At 34.4% G+C, this 17,156-nt stretch overlaps 1 protein-coding gene across 1 annotated transcript in view; it reads right to left on the bottom strand.

Annotated features, from left to right (window-relative positions):
• Positions 1–680: 680 nt before the first annotated feature.
• LOC140152374 (homeobox protein SIX6-like) overlaps positions 681–17,156 on the bottom strand; it is a 39,507-nt gene continuing 23,031 nt past the window's right edge. Inside the window, exons 2-3 of the mRNA XM_072174681.1 lie at positions 8,669–9,322; positions 681–2,268 (exon numbers count right to left, since the gene is read on the bottom strand). Coding sequence (XP_072030782.1) covers positions 2,007–2,268; positions 8,669–9,322 — 916 coding nt within the window. The 3' untranslated portion in view covers positions 681–2,006. The remainder of the gene's footprint in view (positions 2,269–8,668; positions 9,323–17,156) is intronic.

The following is a 17,156-nucleotide window of genomic DNA, read 5'->3' on the forward strand; positions in this document are numbered from 1 at the left end:
GTGAGATTGACCGGGTGTGATTTAAACTATGCAACCGATTAATTAAAACGCATTTGCTTTTTCTTAGGTTTATTCTGCAAACAGAAAGGTGTTAACGCGCCATGAAACGCAATTTCATTTTTCCTTACTTGTGGCTCAGCAATTTTAAGCAATTTCAAAACTATGATGACAACAAATTAAATATTTGTATCGTTTGCATAATTACATACGGTAATTTAGAATATATATAAATCTATATATAAAAATGTTTAGTTTCCTCCAGAGGATGGTTTAAGGAAGCCCCATCATGCACTGTAAAAAGTGTTATCACTAGAGTTTCAACTGCCACTTTACTTTTCAAATCCCATTGAACTCTGTGCAAAAGATGTTGTTTTAGAATTGCCTGTGTGTCATTATTACTTGGTCGATTTCAGATCTAAAGTGATGTATGCATGAAGGATAATTCACGCCTTCTGTAGATAACATAAAATGTGAAATCGACCAACTTTTTGAAGGTGTTTTATTGTAAATATATTTTTTTATTTTCATATTTAATTATTCACGTGTGTATGCAGTGGACGGGCAGTGGTGTCATGTTCACTCACACAGCTGTGCTAACCGCAAGACTTGCTGGGAAGTGCTTAAATCATCCTCTGAGTTTCCTCTTAAAAATACCATGCCTCTTCCAAGAAATTAAAAAAAAAAACTCGCGCAAAATTGAACAATACTACAATAGAACAGTTTTGTAAAAAACGTTTTAAAGCAGTGCCAAAATGACATGCAAGTCGGGATAAATTACAGACAAGTACTCGCCAAAAAATCTATAATAACAGCGATACAAATTGAAGAACTTGATCATGATGATATTGGAAATACTAATAAATTATGCGCAGAAATATCGTATCTCTGGGAAATTAATGCCAAGAGTAAGTGCCACTAGGTCAAAATAGCAAACCTCGGGCATGTAACGAGCAAATCGATTCACATGCCAATGATGGGTCTCTGATTTAGACATAAAAATAAAGCTTTTAAAAAAACTCTACTGGGGTAAAGTTACACGTTGTTTGAGCGTTACAAATTACAAACATAACAATATGAACTTAAAACTATATACGTGATACATGATGTTATATTAAGCTGCAGTTTGACTGCTGTAAATGTACAATATAATAATGTTTATCTCGTGTAGTTTTCAAAAAAAATCACGAGCTTTTTATTTACAAAAACTCAACCAAATTTCATTGGTTTTAAAACAGTTTGTTCTTTTCTCAAAAAAAAAAAGTTGTTTCAAATTTTTGTGTTTTAGTGCCCTTAATATGCACTTTTCTACGGTTAACACATTTGTTTCACAAAAACACAAAAGTACTGAAATACATGAACGAGGGAACCACCAACAGCAGCAGGATTGATCAGGGATGTGTTGCAAATAAAGTCCAATTTTATGATACGACTAAATACATGAAATATATATTCACATATGGTACAGTGTGGCATTCACAAAATTACATAGAATGTGTTATGTAACTATATAATAATATAGGAAAGCAAGCATTTGACTGACTAAATACAGTATTAGTGCAGGTGACTTTGAAATAATTTAGTTAAAGAGTCTTTGCAACAAAAATATAAATTATAAACATCTCAGTGATCTGATGCGGCGTGACAGCGTTGCTTGCAGAGAGTCGTGCAAAATCTCTATTATCTTTTTTCAGCACTCATCTTCAACATATGTCCTTCTAGTTGGAATAACAGGACTCACAACACTACATGACAAGATATATTGGCAAGCAGGCGACGGGTTCACATAGGAATTTACAGTACCTTATTGGCTAGCTGTATGACAGTCTAGTTCAACTGCACATTTCCCATTTTTTTTTTTTTTTTTAGAGTTTTTTTCTTGCGTCTAAAATAACAAAGACGAATCAACAATAAGGGTTCTCTTCTGATATAATAATTATATACAAGTGTTTTGTTTTCAAGAGTCAGTCATTGCAGAAAAGTTTTGCCATCAATGCAAGATGTGTCTATTATTTGTCAGTGGATTTTTCGTGTGGACTGGGCGACCGATGATCATGATGATGGTGATGGTGATCATGGTGATGATGATGATGATCAACAAGAGATGAATCTGATATGGCCGGAGAAAGTGGCGGTGACGGGCTCAAATCCCTTGTGTGATCGCCTAATGATGTGGTACCCTCTGGTAATGACCGCGGACTGGACGCTGGACTTCCAGCACTGCTTAGACCTGAACTAGACAGTGGCGGTTGGTTGTGTGACTGCATTCTGCTGAAAAGAACAAGAAAAGAAGAAAAAACAAACATAAGTATTGCTGATATTTACTAATTATCATGATTATTGATCTTGATTTTACTACAAATTATTGTCTTGCTACACATGGTGCGGTTGTGGATTGAATCCCACCATCTGCCACCAATGTAACGACACAATTACCATGTTGTACTTTATCATGCTTATTATAATCGAGTACCTCTTCTTGAATTCTCAGTCAGTTAAGTTACATCTTATTTGGTAAACTTAATACATTTTGTACACGTTCAGCTGATTTGTATTCGATATACTGATCTTGAAAAGAAAATAGGCGCGAAAAGGTTGGATTAATACAAAGTGATTGTGAGAGGTCATGGCACTACCCAGTCATGTTCTAGCACATAAAATCAACATTCTATTCTATACAAAGAAATACTCGTATACAGACGACGGATTGAAGCAATTTGTTTCCACTTTTTTTCTTGATCGAAGTCGAAAACCATAATATGTCATTCATTCAAGTGCTATTGTTAACAAATTGTGTTCAATTTCAATCAAAAAATGCCCAAAACTTCCTGAGGTTAGCTCTGCCAATTCTTAAGCTCAGATTTCCCTTCCCAAGTACATAATAATTTCTGGAGGCCTTTTATAAGTATAACTTCCCATATTTGAATAAAGATTTTATATCGGGAGATTTTTGGAGATATCAAGACTTGACTGGTTAACAATGAAGTCAGAAAATGTATATCTCTTTTTTGTGTCAATATAGTAGGAAACTTTGCAACAACAAAAAAAGCAATGAAAAGCCACACTGGTAATAGAATAGACTTGTGATACGACAGCAGTAGCGAAGTGCAGAGAACCCACTATTTGTGTACACTTAACTATTATATGCAACGTTTGCATATGCCTGTGGCCTTTGCACTTGCAGAAAATATCAAGCTATATGGCTTCTTTTCATACGTATTTTTATTCTGCCTTTTCACACACAAAAAAGTACCACACACTTGTTCTGATCATTGAGAACTACATCCCGTAGGCGAGTTTTATACTTTTCTTTTTTTAATAATCATTATATTTGATGTTATATTAACTCCAAGTATAGTTTATCTTTCTCGATATATCAGAATGGGCCTGATTTCATTAATCAAAAGAAGATGGTTGCAGTCAAAATAATGAGGTGGTTTTGTTCTTTTTGGCGTCCATGAAAACAATGATATATCAAGCTACTTTTTCATTAACGCCTCTCTCTCGAAGAAGTGATAGTAGAAAGCGATATTTATTTATTGAGCAAACAACTGGTAAGACTAATATGTAACAGAGAAGTACATATATATGTGACAGTGCCTTGACAGGATACATTTTATTGACTTGGCTACGGTGATATTTGTTAAGTTGAGTATTTTTTCTCCTTTCTCTCTCCTCTGTTTCCACATGATATGAGATGCAAAAGGGGAAAACAGGTCGAAAGATTTTCGATCCTTAACGTCGGGTCGGGTCCTGCAAACAGTGCGTACTCACTACCACAACAAACAGTGCACCTGAAACAGCAGACTACTATGCCTGTAACGTAGACGTGCCAATTTGTAATTGTGAAAGCGATTCATCTCTTCTTTTTTTTTACTTTTTCTTTGCTGAAGTCATGACCGTAAAGATATAAGATACTAAAATCAAAATACAGAATGTGCTTTCCAATGACATCCATTTGCTTCTTTTATACACAGATCTATAAAATTGGGCGGGTAAATTGAACAGTTCAAAATTACATGATATTATACAAGGCATATATTGGATATATTGGCAAGGGATCTGCATGGCTGAGATATATCAGAGCATCATTAGAAATCGGTGCACTTTTTACATTGTTTTCTATCAGTTCAAGCAGCGATCCGTCAGTAATTTCTGAAATCGAAACCACCATTTGCCCTCCAAGAAGTGTCGGCTTCGTTTCCCGTGACAAATGTGCTATGCCTTCCACCAATTTGCGATTCTCATTCAACGGATTGTCCCTAACGTATCGCCTGCTTATGATGAATGGGCGGCCGAACGTTTATGAGGCATCTCGATTTGGCCCGCCCCAACAATATTCCCATCGAAATATTTTACAATACGCGGGTGTATATAATGTAACAAGATTGATATAAAAGACGATGCTTAGAATTTATCTACTGAAATTAGCCATGTCAGTGCAACGAAGCGAACCTGACAAGACGACGAATTACAGAAATAGCATTGGGACTTGATAGTATTCCGTCAGGACGACAGATTGCCTATCATAAAAGAGCCAAATCTAGCGCATCGATACAAAAAAAAGGAGGGAAAAAGCAAGAAAAAAACTAGGAATCGTTGTTCAGGCGTAAGGAGGAAATTCGTTTAGCGTACAGTTGCATGCACAGACTAGACATGGGCATTGCGGTGCTTGGGCCAAGTCAAAGGCACTGATTGAGGCTTTTGATATTGCTGTGAGGAGTATCAAAAGACAGCACTAGTCACTGCTGGAATTACCGACTCAAGAGTGAACAGAGATTTCTTGGTTATAATGAAATTAAGCTAAATGGTTGGTGCCATAAAACATCAATAAACATGCCACAAGAACGACTTGATGAGGTTAACGAATATATCTTGCATGTGGATAATTTTGCACATTGTATGCAATCATAATCAGGATGACACAATGCTGACATAGCGCATGCAATAAAATTGATCGTAGGGAATCTCTAGAGTTGATGATGAATTCACAAGAGCGGAAGATGAAGAAGAGGTCGTTGGATGCGTCTCATCATGCATTCAGATGATACAAAATAGCAATTTGCACAGGGAGGAGACTAAAGTACCTGCGGGTGGTGGTTATGGGCTAGGTGTCATTATTGTTTGTAAATTAATCAGTATACAAACAAGAAATACAATAATAAAAAAGCCAATTGAAAAAAATTAATATCAAGTCTGGTGTTCTGAATGAGAGAAACCCAAATTCCGAGTGAATCCCACAACTGGTCATCTCACCAGGGAAACAGCGTCCGTTTACAGGACTAGAAAAGATAATAAAAGCATATAAAGATCTGAGCAATTAACCAGCATGGGAACCAAAACTATAATCATTTCAAATTGAATTGGAATAATAATTACTCTAAGGAGTAAGAAGTTGATGAATGGGATGTCTTTATAGTGACATTTGTTCATGACTTCATGTACATGGTATAATACTAACATCCAAAATGAAGATGGATTTCAAGTACACTTGAACAATAGTGGATGCGTATGTCATGCGTGTGGGATAAAACAAACATATGACTAGAAGAATGATTTCAATATTTCAAATGAACTTTCAAGTGCTCAAGCATAATACATTAATTTATATAGGGTGTCTGATTTCCCAAGATTGTGTTTCTTTGAATTTAGAGGTATCTTATTATATAGTGTCTATTTATAGAAAATATGGTCATCCTAATAAACATATGAACAAGAGCGTTTTGATTTTAAGATGAAATATATTTTAATTTATTTGATAATAGTTCTGAGAAAGATTATAGTATTAGTCAATATACAATGCAATTTTAAAGCATGTAATTTGTGTTAAGGTTTAAATAAATGTAGGGATACTGAGGCAATCATATACAGTGTTTCTAGTTTATTTTAAATTTTTAAATGATAATCTTTTTTGACGTTTAAGTTTTATGAACACAAAATTCCTGCTTTATAAAACAAATTAAATTCAAAACTAGAATGTTATTTTATAATAATTCATTCAGAAGAAACTCCAACCACATCATAAAATTGTATATAAGTTACAGTAATGTTAACAAATATTACAGAGGGTGGAGTTGTACTACGAGCTATATACTTGATGGCATTTTTCATATCAGACATGTCTTTTGCATCGTATTGAAGTATAAGCACCCAGCAGCTGACACCGTTAAGAGTCTTTTTTTTTTTTTTGAGAAGTTTTTGATAATACTTAATTGTCTCATCCTTCACAAAACTGGCAAGAATTCATCAGGGGCAGGTATGAAGAGAGCTATATATCAATCATGTTTGTATCATTTTATCTCATTTTAAATATTATAAAGCATTGAGAATTATCTACTTTTCATTTTGCAAGCTGTTTTAGTATTTGAAAAGTAATTGTGCATAATTTGTACCTCATTTAATTCATTTTTGATGCCGCAGACCTTTAGCCTACTTCCAATTTTAAAATGGATATACCATGTAAAACTCTATAAGTATTCATTCTAAAATGTCTTTATTTTAGTTTCAATTGCATGGTGCATGTTTGCATGACTCATTCTTTATATTTCAATGAACACTTACATGGAAATTACATGATATAAACAAATATAATAGAATTAGAGTCCCAGTCATATTGCTTATTTTCTTTAGCTTCTGTTACTTCACAAAAGGAAATTCTTAATATTTTGACCCGAATATTTAAGTCAAACGTGTTAACAAAATCTGAGATGCGTACGGAAATTAAATGTGACATGACAATATACAAAAGATTGCACCAAAGGTGTGTACCATACCTCACACCTTATTTCCCCGTGAACAAGCCGTACTTCCTGACCCATAAGCGAGCGAGTCTGTACAAATTGTACACGCTAAAATTGCGGCCACCATAGCATAACATCAATGGCCTATCCAAACATTCTCGCGTGAACATCTATGAGTAGAATCAGTGATGATAGATTCTGTATTATTACTCGCGACGAATTTTCACCATAAATCGTGACAAAATGCCAAGATGAATATATTTTGATTCACTTTAACGTCTAATTCTTTAGAGAAAATTACGATGAATAAATTGACACATGTTACCGGGAAATCGTGATGGTAGAAAAAAAATACGGGGTTAATCATCACTAGTGGTTATCGCGGTAATTTTGCACAATGTATACACAGGCTCTATGGGAAAAATCCTGCGAGCTTAATCAGGCAGCCCTAGGGCAGGTTCGCATAAGTCTCGATCGAACTTCGAAGATATTGTATGTATGAAGATGCATAAAAGCGTACAACGGATAATTTCTCGTTTTAATTTCTTTATAACCAGATGGCAACAAAGTGTGGTTTCAAAGAATGTGTTAAATTTGAAAAACAATTTTGCTAAAAGACGAACATTCACCCTATATATTTAAATGTTAATTGAACATTTGGACATATTCAGATTGTTAAGTTCTTTGCATTATAATAATGTAAATAAACATTTCTCTTCAGTTGTTATTACATTTTGTATAATTATGGGTTTTAAAGTCAGGCATATGCCTGCATGGTTGGCCTATTAGAAAGGCATGTCTATAGTTATAAAAGAGAACAAATCATTACAAATGTATATAGCCTATAGGATTAACTGATTTGGGATGCACTATTTCAAATGAACATCTTATTTTAGTAATGCATGATGTATGCTTTTAAAAACATAGTTGCACAGAAAAGACCCCACTTCCACAAATGACATACAAAGCTAAAATGTTTACTTTGCCAACATATAAGAGATACATGAAAATGTTTGCTATTATAATGTTGACATATATACAAAATGACTTTTCTTGTTACAACCAAACCTCTAAATCTATAATTGTACACCATAGTGAGAATTCATCCTTAAGTTATGCATTATGTCATTACATATTATACAATATGTATTTTATACAAAAGTAACTCACACTTTACTTCTCAAATATTGATCAAGTTAAAGAAAAAACTTTTCTAAACTTGTTAAAAAAGTCAACAAAAATCGATGCTCACTTTCTAAATCAATTTCATATCTTATACAAAATGTTTTCTGGCATTTATATATTATTCATCTCAAATGAACAAACATTACATTCATTACAAATGCATTTTGATTCTCATTAGGTTTTGTCAAGTTTGAAATTGTAGTGTATAATCAAGGCAAATTTATGCATAATTACATGTGTAATGTAAAAACATTTACTCTTCTAAGTACTTCTATAGCCTTACTTGAACTTGAGTAGTGCTTAATTATACACTTAAATATTTCAAAGACAAACTTAATTTCACAAACATATTGAGAATTCAAGAGAATTGAGCATAATTATTTAATGTACACAACCATGGTATAATCCTAATGGCCAAAGACCTTTTTCATCGACTTTTCAACCAAGGTGGTCAACCTGATCAGCCAAGTCTTAACAAAATATAGCCAAATTTTCTGCACGGAAGGTTTTGAATGACCTAAAAATGATCGTTTTGACGAGAATTAGCGCTGATGAATTTTGACCATACTTAAATTAAGCCATTATACATTCCATTACGCTACTGGGCAATTTGGACAATTATCTTGGCTACTTTAATCGCCTTTTCCGCACTTTTAACGTTAAGCTTTCTGAAATTTGGCCACTAGGGGTGGCCTCAAATCTTCAAGTTTGGGTACATGATGTGAAGAGAGGGGTAAAATACTTGCCTGTTTTTAGCTGCCGCTGCTCTGTCTCTTTGCCGTCTATTCTTGAACCAATTTCCTACTTGTGTTGGTGTGAGTCCAGTGGCTTGAGCAAGTTCTCTTTTCTTAGTAGGATTTGGATAAGGGTCCTGCAAGTACCATTCTCTAAGAAGACTTCGTGTCCTTTCTTTGAAACAATGTGTCTTCTGTTCACCATCCCATATTGTCCTGGGCAGGGGGAACTTCTTGCGCACACGGTACTTATCGACTGGCCCAAGTGGTCTGCCGCGAAGCTTCTCCGCTTCTTGATAGTGACTTTCCAGCCACATGGCTTGTAGTTTAGCATGAGATTCTTTAGTAAATCTGTGATTTTCCAAGATATGGTAAAGTTCTCTGAAGTTTCCTTGATGAAAAGACACAACGGCCCTTGCCCTTAGCACACTTTCGTTTTTATTAAGGGCCTCACATGTTCCTGGGGCCACTGGTAGAGACCATAAAAATCTGGCCAGACGGTCTATATCCCCGCTTTCTTCCAACGTTTCGCATACGCTGGCAATTTGAGGGGGTGTAAAACTTAGAGTTGGTAGTGCAGCAAAAGGAACATAGTAGCTATCGGATGCAGCATGGTATGCATGACTGATATGTTGCCCTCTGGCCGTATCACAAGTTGAAGAAAATTAAAAAGTTGAGATCTAGTAGTGTCAGCTTTGAAGGCTAGCTGTAATCTCTGCTGAGACTGAGAGAGCCAACAACACTTATTACCCGCTAAATGCCGGGGTGTGGTTGAGCCCTGCTATATGTGTCAGTTTTATCAACCGAGCCGGTGACACAACCCATATTATCGCCACTATCATACCAGGCATTTGTTGGATAAATGGTATTCGATTGGCTTACAGGCAATTTGTTGCCTCATCACCAAGGGGACGGTGTCAATCAATGTCACGCCTGTCAATCATGTTATTAAGAAACAAAGAAATTGACCACATGGGCTGGGTTGAATAGCAGGTCCAATTACGCTAGCAAAGAATAGCTAAGCCGTGTGTGCGCCGCCACGCAACTCAACTCCACTGATTCGCGAGAATCAACTGTGCACTGAGTGAATATATCTTTACGCCTTACTGGTTGCTACCGAGCGATTGAGAAGCCACAAGCTTGTACTGTCAACGGTCTTTATGCCCGTACAACTACAAGTAAATCAGATGCTTACCACTTCGAGGCAAGGTGCTTCTCCAAACATCAGCGCTCTAGCCATTTTTTGCTTTCACGCTTCGATCCTTTTGCCGCGTCAGATTGCGAACTTTAAGGGTTTATTCTAATGATTGTGTCAGAGACGTACGCCACCACAGGGGTTAAGCATTGAAGGTTTTTACTATTGTAAGCAAAAGACCAATATTGCACCTTTTTTGGCCTTATTTTACGCTACAATTAGCGAGAAATCTTATAATAATAATATTCTTACTTGTGTCTCCAACTTTAAAGTGATGTAGGCCAGTTTTGCACAGGAAAATATCAAGCTAACCGCATTAGAATCAAAACTTGGTGTAATTACCTTTAATTACATGATATTGTTGTGGTGATAAAACTTATCTCTCCGTCGATTGCAATAATGTGATGAGCAGGTATGTCGCCCTCTTCGGTAGAACATTCAAATGCGAAAAGCAATCTTAATCAACTTATTTTTGACTCTTTTATTTATTTTCCGGGCTTTATTTATTCATTCTGATTTTTTAATATTTTAATTGGTGATAATTAGAATGGTATAGCATGAGTTTCTTTATTTCTATTATAATAGACATTATAGCATTTATTACTGACAAAATTAGTCAAATATTGTATGGATTCCACGACTCCATACGATGCAGGATATTTCAGGTACATGCATATTGACATGTTGAAGTCAATTGTCATTTAATAAATGTCACTTTGGGTCATGTGGTCTAGCTTTGTTTTTGTTTTTGTTGTTGTATTGTTGTTGTTGTTGTAAAATGTTGTTGTACAAACTCGACAGACGACGGAACTCTTAAGTGTCACTTTGTTCTGTTCCTTTCTACCATTTACTTTCACCTGCCACTTCCTATACGTTCATTCGATCTTACAGGGCCCATCGTCCATGATATATATATTTATTTTGTATTGTATTTTGAGCGTTTAATCATCAATTAACATAATTCGATATTTGAAAACAATTATCAACCGACGCACCAACTTTGCGACGACAATAAGCGAGTATTATCACTCCCCTGGTCATATGATTATATTTTTTTGTTCTTCTTTTCTTTTCCTACTTTATCTTAAATTTGATTTTAAATACTCTTTTGTCCATAGTGTTTATTCAGATTTAATGACAGCGGTTCACAATTTATAAATCTACTATGATTTCATTTTCAAAAGTGATCATAAGTATGGTTTAACTTGGAGACCGCGCATGGCATAGGCTAGATTTATGAATACTGCATTTTGATTGGATAAAACCCTTATTGACATGATGTAATTTGAAGCTTTAATTAGGAAGGATTGTACAGCCAATTTGATGTTTTTTTTTGGTTTCTTTTTGAAATCTTCGCCGTTATCAAGCAAACATCTTGACCTGGTTCCATGATGATGCCTAATTTACCACATAATACAACACCACCCTGTTTTGCATCCATTGTTATGCCAGCTTACGGTTAAAAAAAAAAAAAAAAGAGCATTGGACATGCTTTTTGGATAAACATTCAACTTCCCTCGTTTACCTAATAATTTCAAAGTGAGAAGGGACTGAGTGCGAGTTAATCTAAGAAGGTGGCTTGCTTATTGGTTGAAGGAGTTGTTTGGCAATCGTCGGGCTCGGGTTGGGCCAGATCGGGTGTCTTTACCCAAACGCAAGAGTTTATTCATACCATTTTATGGAGCCTCGCCAGCTTCAGGCTCTAGTACTTTTTCCTGTTTTTTCTTGTAGTAAAATTGTGGTGTGAGAAAAAAAAGTACAGCCACAATAGGGTATCGTTGCAAAAAATCAAAATTCCCCCCGAAGGATAAAATGTTTCACACCAAGATATATAGGAATATATTGCGACATTTTATTCAAAACTATTATTAACCAATGCGTAACATTAACAGTTCATTCTACTTTTAACAAATTGACACACGATTTCTCGATTTTCTGTATTTTGCGTTAGTCTGGTTTTATTTGCCCCAAAATGTAAGTGATTTTTGACATTTATCATCACAACCATGTGGGTATTAACAATTAATTTGTTGTCTATTTGTAGGTTGCATATTTTCATGCCATTTTTACATTGCAAAAACAGCCTAGCAACACTTAATAAACACTTGAACACTTTATAAACACTTGTTTGTATAGTGGGAGTATAGGGTGTTAATTTCTCAACACTAAAATAACAATAAAACAGGTGAAATATGAAGATGTTTATTATGTTTTTCATGTTTTAACATAAAATAGCGTTAAATTGTGCTTTTAACACTTCATTTTTTAACGTTTTTACGTTTTTTAGTATTATTTTAGTGTTTATAAATTAACACCCCTATACTTTCACTGTACAAACTGTTTATAAAGTGTTCAAGTGTTTATTAAGTGTTGCTCTGCTGTTTTTGCAATGTAAATGGCATGGAAATATGCAACCTACAAATAGACAACAAATTTTTTGCACTGTTGCAATAATCATGCTAATATACAGTTAAGATTTATTTCATTTTGCGTGCAAAAGAATGGATGTTATTCAACACTTACTCGGATTCTCATTCAAATTAATCTGTTCATGTAAAATCCGGACCACGCCAAAGCTTCACTTCTTGAGATTTTGATGTAGATGTAATGATTAGAAAATGAGCTTGAAAATTACACCATTTTTTACCATTACAATTTGTCATAACTATATTTTGAGATATATGAAGCATTTAAAAAAACAACGCATGAGAGAATGGGGTAAACAAAAGTCAGCAATTAATGAACTTGAACTTGAACTTGAACATGATTGATTATATCCTCCTTTATGTCTTTTGATCAATGGATCATTCAAAACTAAAAACTAAATTTCAGATTTTTTACACCTTTTACGAGATCAAGACCTTTTAAACATGTTAAAGGCCTTTATATAATATTGAAGTACACCTGACGACATGTTCCAGCTTTTGCAGTAACGGGTCACGTTTTCCAGTATTGTTGTTAATGGTCCCTTTAAAATTCCTAAAGGTATTTAGCTTATCATTATAGAAAGTGCACAAGACAGCCACATGCAGATGTCTGTATTAAAAACCACCTGAAAGTATTGGTATAAACTTCAGTCATATCCAGCAATATCAACATCATGAAACCAAGTCTATGTTTACCTGACTCTAACAAAATGAATAAATTGTGGATATGTCACTTATATAGAACTTTGACCCGACGAGCAGATTTCTTTTTACGCTTCTTTGATTTTCCTTGTTGTTCGTATAAAGTTCAATGAATTTTCGCATAATAGAGGAAAATGTGTCAAAAAATAAAAATGCATACAAGAAAGGTGAAAGGCCGAACGAACGAGTATGAGTTGGAGGGTGGATTTTTGTTCTGCCACAACGAAAATGTCATAAAACGCGAACAATGTCTAATTGATGCCCCAAAACCCACAATAATGATTGACGTGTCAGGCTTTCCGGGTATAATGTACTTATGGGTAATGTGTGTGCACTTGAAAATACAAAACGGACGCCAGCTTATTAACACTATCCCTTGAATAACACCTATGGATAAATCCAGTTTATGTTTATCATGGTTAGGTTAGTTTAGTGTTTCTTTAAGAGGGGGGAGGGATGTCATTATCACCCCTATTGACTGCCATGATAGGTGTACAAAAGATGTGATCCTAATTTGGAGTGCAGGTGATTATGAGATAGAGAGGTTTTGGGACCACCCCATGCTAAGCTCTCTCTTTACCAAAAAGTGGTAGAATCTGTGGGTTTTTACGTGAATAGAGATCATTTTCAAGCAACCAATCTTTGCGTCCGTGTGTCTATTGGTTGGTTATCCCAGGTCGTCCGCCTATTGATTTGTAGTTGTTCAGTGTGGGGGATATCGTAACAAATAAATAAGCTCAACAACGGTTGAATGTATCAGTAATTATGTCTGCCCCGTATTATAATGTTAGTCATTTTGTGTCCATATCATGCTGTTTAGGAAGGACTCTGCATTGATTATTGGTTTGCTAGTGGAATGTAGAATAGGCCTGGAGAATAGGCCTACGGGTGGGCCTACGTCAAAAAACCGAGCAGCCGATTAATTGTAGACAGTCAGCTGCCTAAATTAGTAACGTTATATTCAGACAAAATATTGAAAAAAAGAAGAAGATGCATTTAATGAAGAATGCCAGCTCCGCATGATCTCCTCTTAGACGAGATTGAAGAGTGGAAAGCTTGTAGAGTTTCTTTTTATTATATTACATGATTATTATGTCTGATCATATGAAATCAATCACCGTAGACCTTAAAATAGGCTTGATTTATCCCATTGCATCATTATTAGCATGATTAAGTATTATTAAACACAAATCCGGTTATTAAAATGATCAACGAAACTTCCAATATTGTATAGTTTGTCAATTTCTCTGTTACGAAAAAATGATTGTACAGTTCCCATGAATTTTTTTTAAAATAATATTATTATTAATGTTGATTGACTTGGAGACGAATCATTGGTTACTCCAAACAGAAGCCAACAATCTATTCTAGTATTATTTGCAATAATTGCCATGTGCATCTTTTCTTTATTCTCCAAAACACCGTGTTTTGAGCTAAAATTTGTAGCAATCTTTTCAAAGTGTTGAAAATGCTTGTCTATCTTTTTCTTGGAATTTGGGTATAAGCTTGACATACGTTCACATCCAAGCCCGGCTTTGAGGAGAAACTTGATGAGTATTTCACCCTTTGTCTTTACTTTAATATAAATTGATCATATAAATAAGAATATGAAGCACATTTGTCAAAAATCATCTTAAGGCCTTGATTGGCTAGACTGAAACTGAAAAGGGGCAATTAATGCATATTTGTGAGGTTTTTCTCTCGGAAAATGGTTTGAATCATGGACGTACTTAGAACCTCCATGATTGAATATGGAATATTAACTTTTATTCCCAGTTGGTTGGGTGGAACAAAGGGAATATTGAGCTGCGTTTCATCTGGCAATTTATTTTATACCATTTATACCTTTTTGACATGTTTATCCTACTATGATGTCTAACATTAAGATGTCGTTAAGGATTAATATAAATAATACATTTGCACATGTATGAATCCCTCATGTTAAATACCTGAGGTGTATCCCGAAGTTATTCGTAAATGTATAAGTTTACGTACTGGACATGCTACAAAAGATTACACCATCGTCAAGTCATGTAAACTTTTCCCCTGCTATTTATAAGAAAGAAATATTCCCAAGAGTTTGAATTAAAGATAAGATCGACATTACATTTCTAATTAGCGCACTAATTAACAACCAATTACCATGTCATTTGTGAGTGACACCATGTTAAAATTATTTTCTGTCAATCATGATAATAAATTCATGGCGATAATAGTTTGATCTTAAGTTTAGGCATATAGTTTTAATTTGAAATAAACGAAAGAATAACAGAAGAAAATAAATTATTTTATCAACAATATGTTTTTTCATCATTGTACAAGATAATGATAAATTGATGACGTATATTTATATTTAAATGAATAAATAGATAAATAAATAAGTGCAGCTATCTTCAGTAGATAGCACACCGTCATTTAATATACAAATGCTGCTATCTTTCGTAGATAGCACGAACACATCACAGAATGAACTAACGCCTGTATTATCTTTGATAAATAAATAAATAAATAAATAAATAAATAAATAAATAAATAAATAAATAAATAAATAAATAAATAAATAAATAAATACTTCGTGTCCTCTGGTACACAATTTATGTACACAACTGAATTTACACTGTTCCCCTTTTTGTAAAATTCCCTGTGTTTTATGCTAAACTTGCCCCCTCGATTTAGGAATAAATAAATAAATAAGTTAATTAATTAATTAATTAATAAACATATATATAAATATATAAAGAAAGAAAGAAAGAAAAGAAAGAAAGAAAGAAAGAAAGAAAGAAAGAAAGAAAGAAAGAAAGAAAGAAAGAAAGAAAGAAAGAAAGAAAGAAAGAAAGAAAGAAAGAAAGAAAGAAAGAAAGAAAGAAAGAAAAAAGAAAAAAAGAAAGAAAGAAAGAAAGAAAGAAAGATGAAAGTAAATGCATGCCTGTATCGAACAAGTGCAGTTAGTACTATATAAATGATTACAACAATTTCAAGCTGCATCAAAATTAATGGTACCAGTAAGATTAAAATAATTCGTAGATTAATTGTATAACATGTCATAACCGATATATTCTGGACATTGCAAGAGTACCGTATCCAATGTTGCATGTGGAAGAAGCACGCTTTTCAATAAATATCTACATTGATAGGTACCAATCATTTTGATACAGCTATAGAGTGATTATGACCACAACGACGATGATGATGGTGATGATGATATTGATGGCGATGATGATGATGAGAATGAGGAGGACGACATTGAGGACGAAGATGACGGTCAAAACATGCCATGACAAGTCTTGAAAGATGTTTAAAAAATACGAGAAGTCGGAAAATGGCCAATTAGAATCACTTCAGATTTGGTTCGTTTTCACGATAATTTACCAAAAACAAGCGCTAAAGACATGGACAGCGGATATTGCCCAGAACTAGAAGAAATCACAGTGGCTTTGTGGCGATTGAGAAACCATTAGAGAAGTAGATATGACGGTGTGACTAACTTAATTGGATCTGTGTATAACTCGATACCATCGTCAATTTACTGCTTCCTCTCATTAGGGAGAACAGTCCTCTCAGTTATGGACAAAGTGTCAAAAATACCCTTATAATATTTCACAATATATGGTTATGATTTTTACCATTAACCAACATTATGTAGATCAATACAATTAAGGGGTATAGTAATAATGGCGCTATTAGCTGTTACCTGTTTTTTACCCGTGGGATATGTTGATTTAAACATTGATTATTGGAAGGTCTCATCTAATATAATGCACACTAATTACTATAATATTACATATGTGAATGATATAAACACGCGTGTGTCATTCAAAATATTATTTCGAACAAAGAGCAAAAACAAACAAAAGATTTAGGAGTGCAAAATAGTTCTGATATCACGGAAAAAATTAAATGATTTGAAATTGATAACTACGATGATAACTTTTGGCAAGTTTGTAAAGTACTTAAAGGTACTTTCATGCTGAGAGTAAGGGATGCAATCAAAACTCGACCGGCAGTTGACCGCCGGTTCTGCCCAGTTCCGCCCGGTTTCCATTGTTCAGAACACTATATAAACCGGGCGGAACCAGCGGTCAATCACCGGTCGAGTTTTTGATTCCATCCCTTACTCTCAGCATGAAAGTACCTTTAAGTATATACTTTACAAACTTGCCAAAAGTTATTATCGTCT

The sequence above is a fragment of the Amphiura filiformis genome, chromosome 5 (genome assembly GCF_039555335.1).
Source record: "Amphiura filiformis chromosome 5, Afil_fr2py, whole genome shotgun sequence".
Classification (NCBI taxonomy): domain Eukaryota; kingdom Metazoa; phylum Echinodermata; class Ophiuroidea; order Amphilepidida; family Amphiuridae; genus Amphiura; species Amphiura filiformis.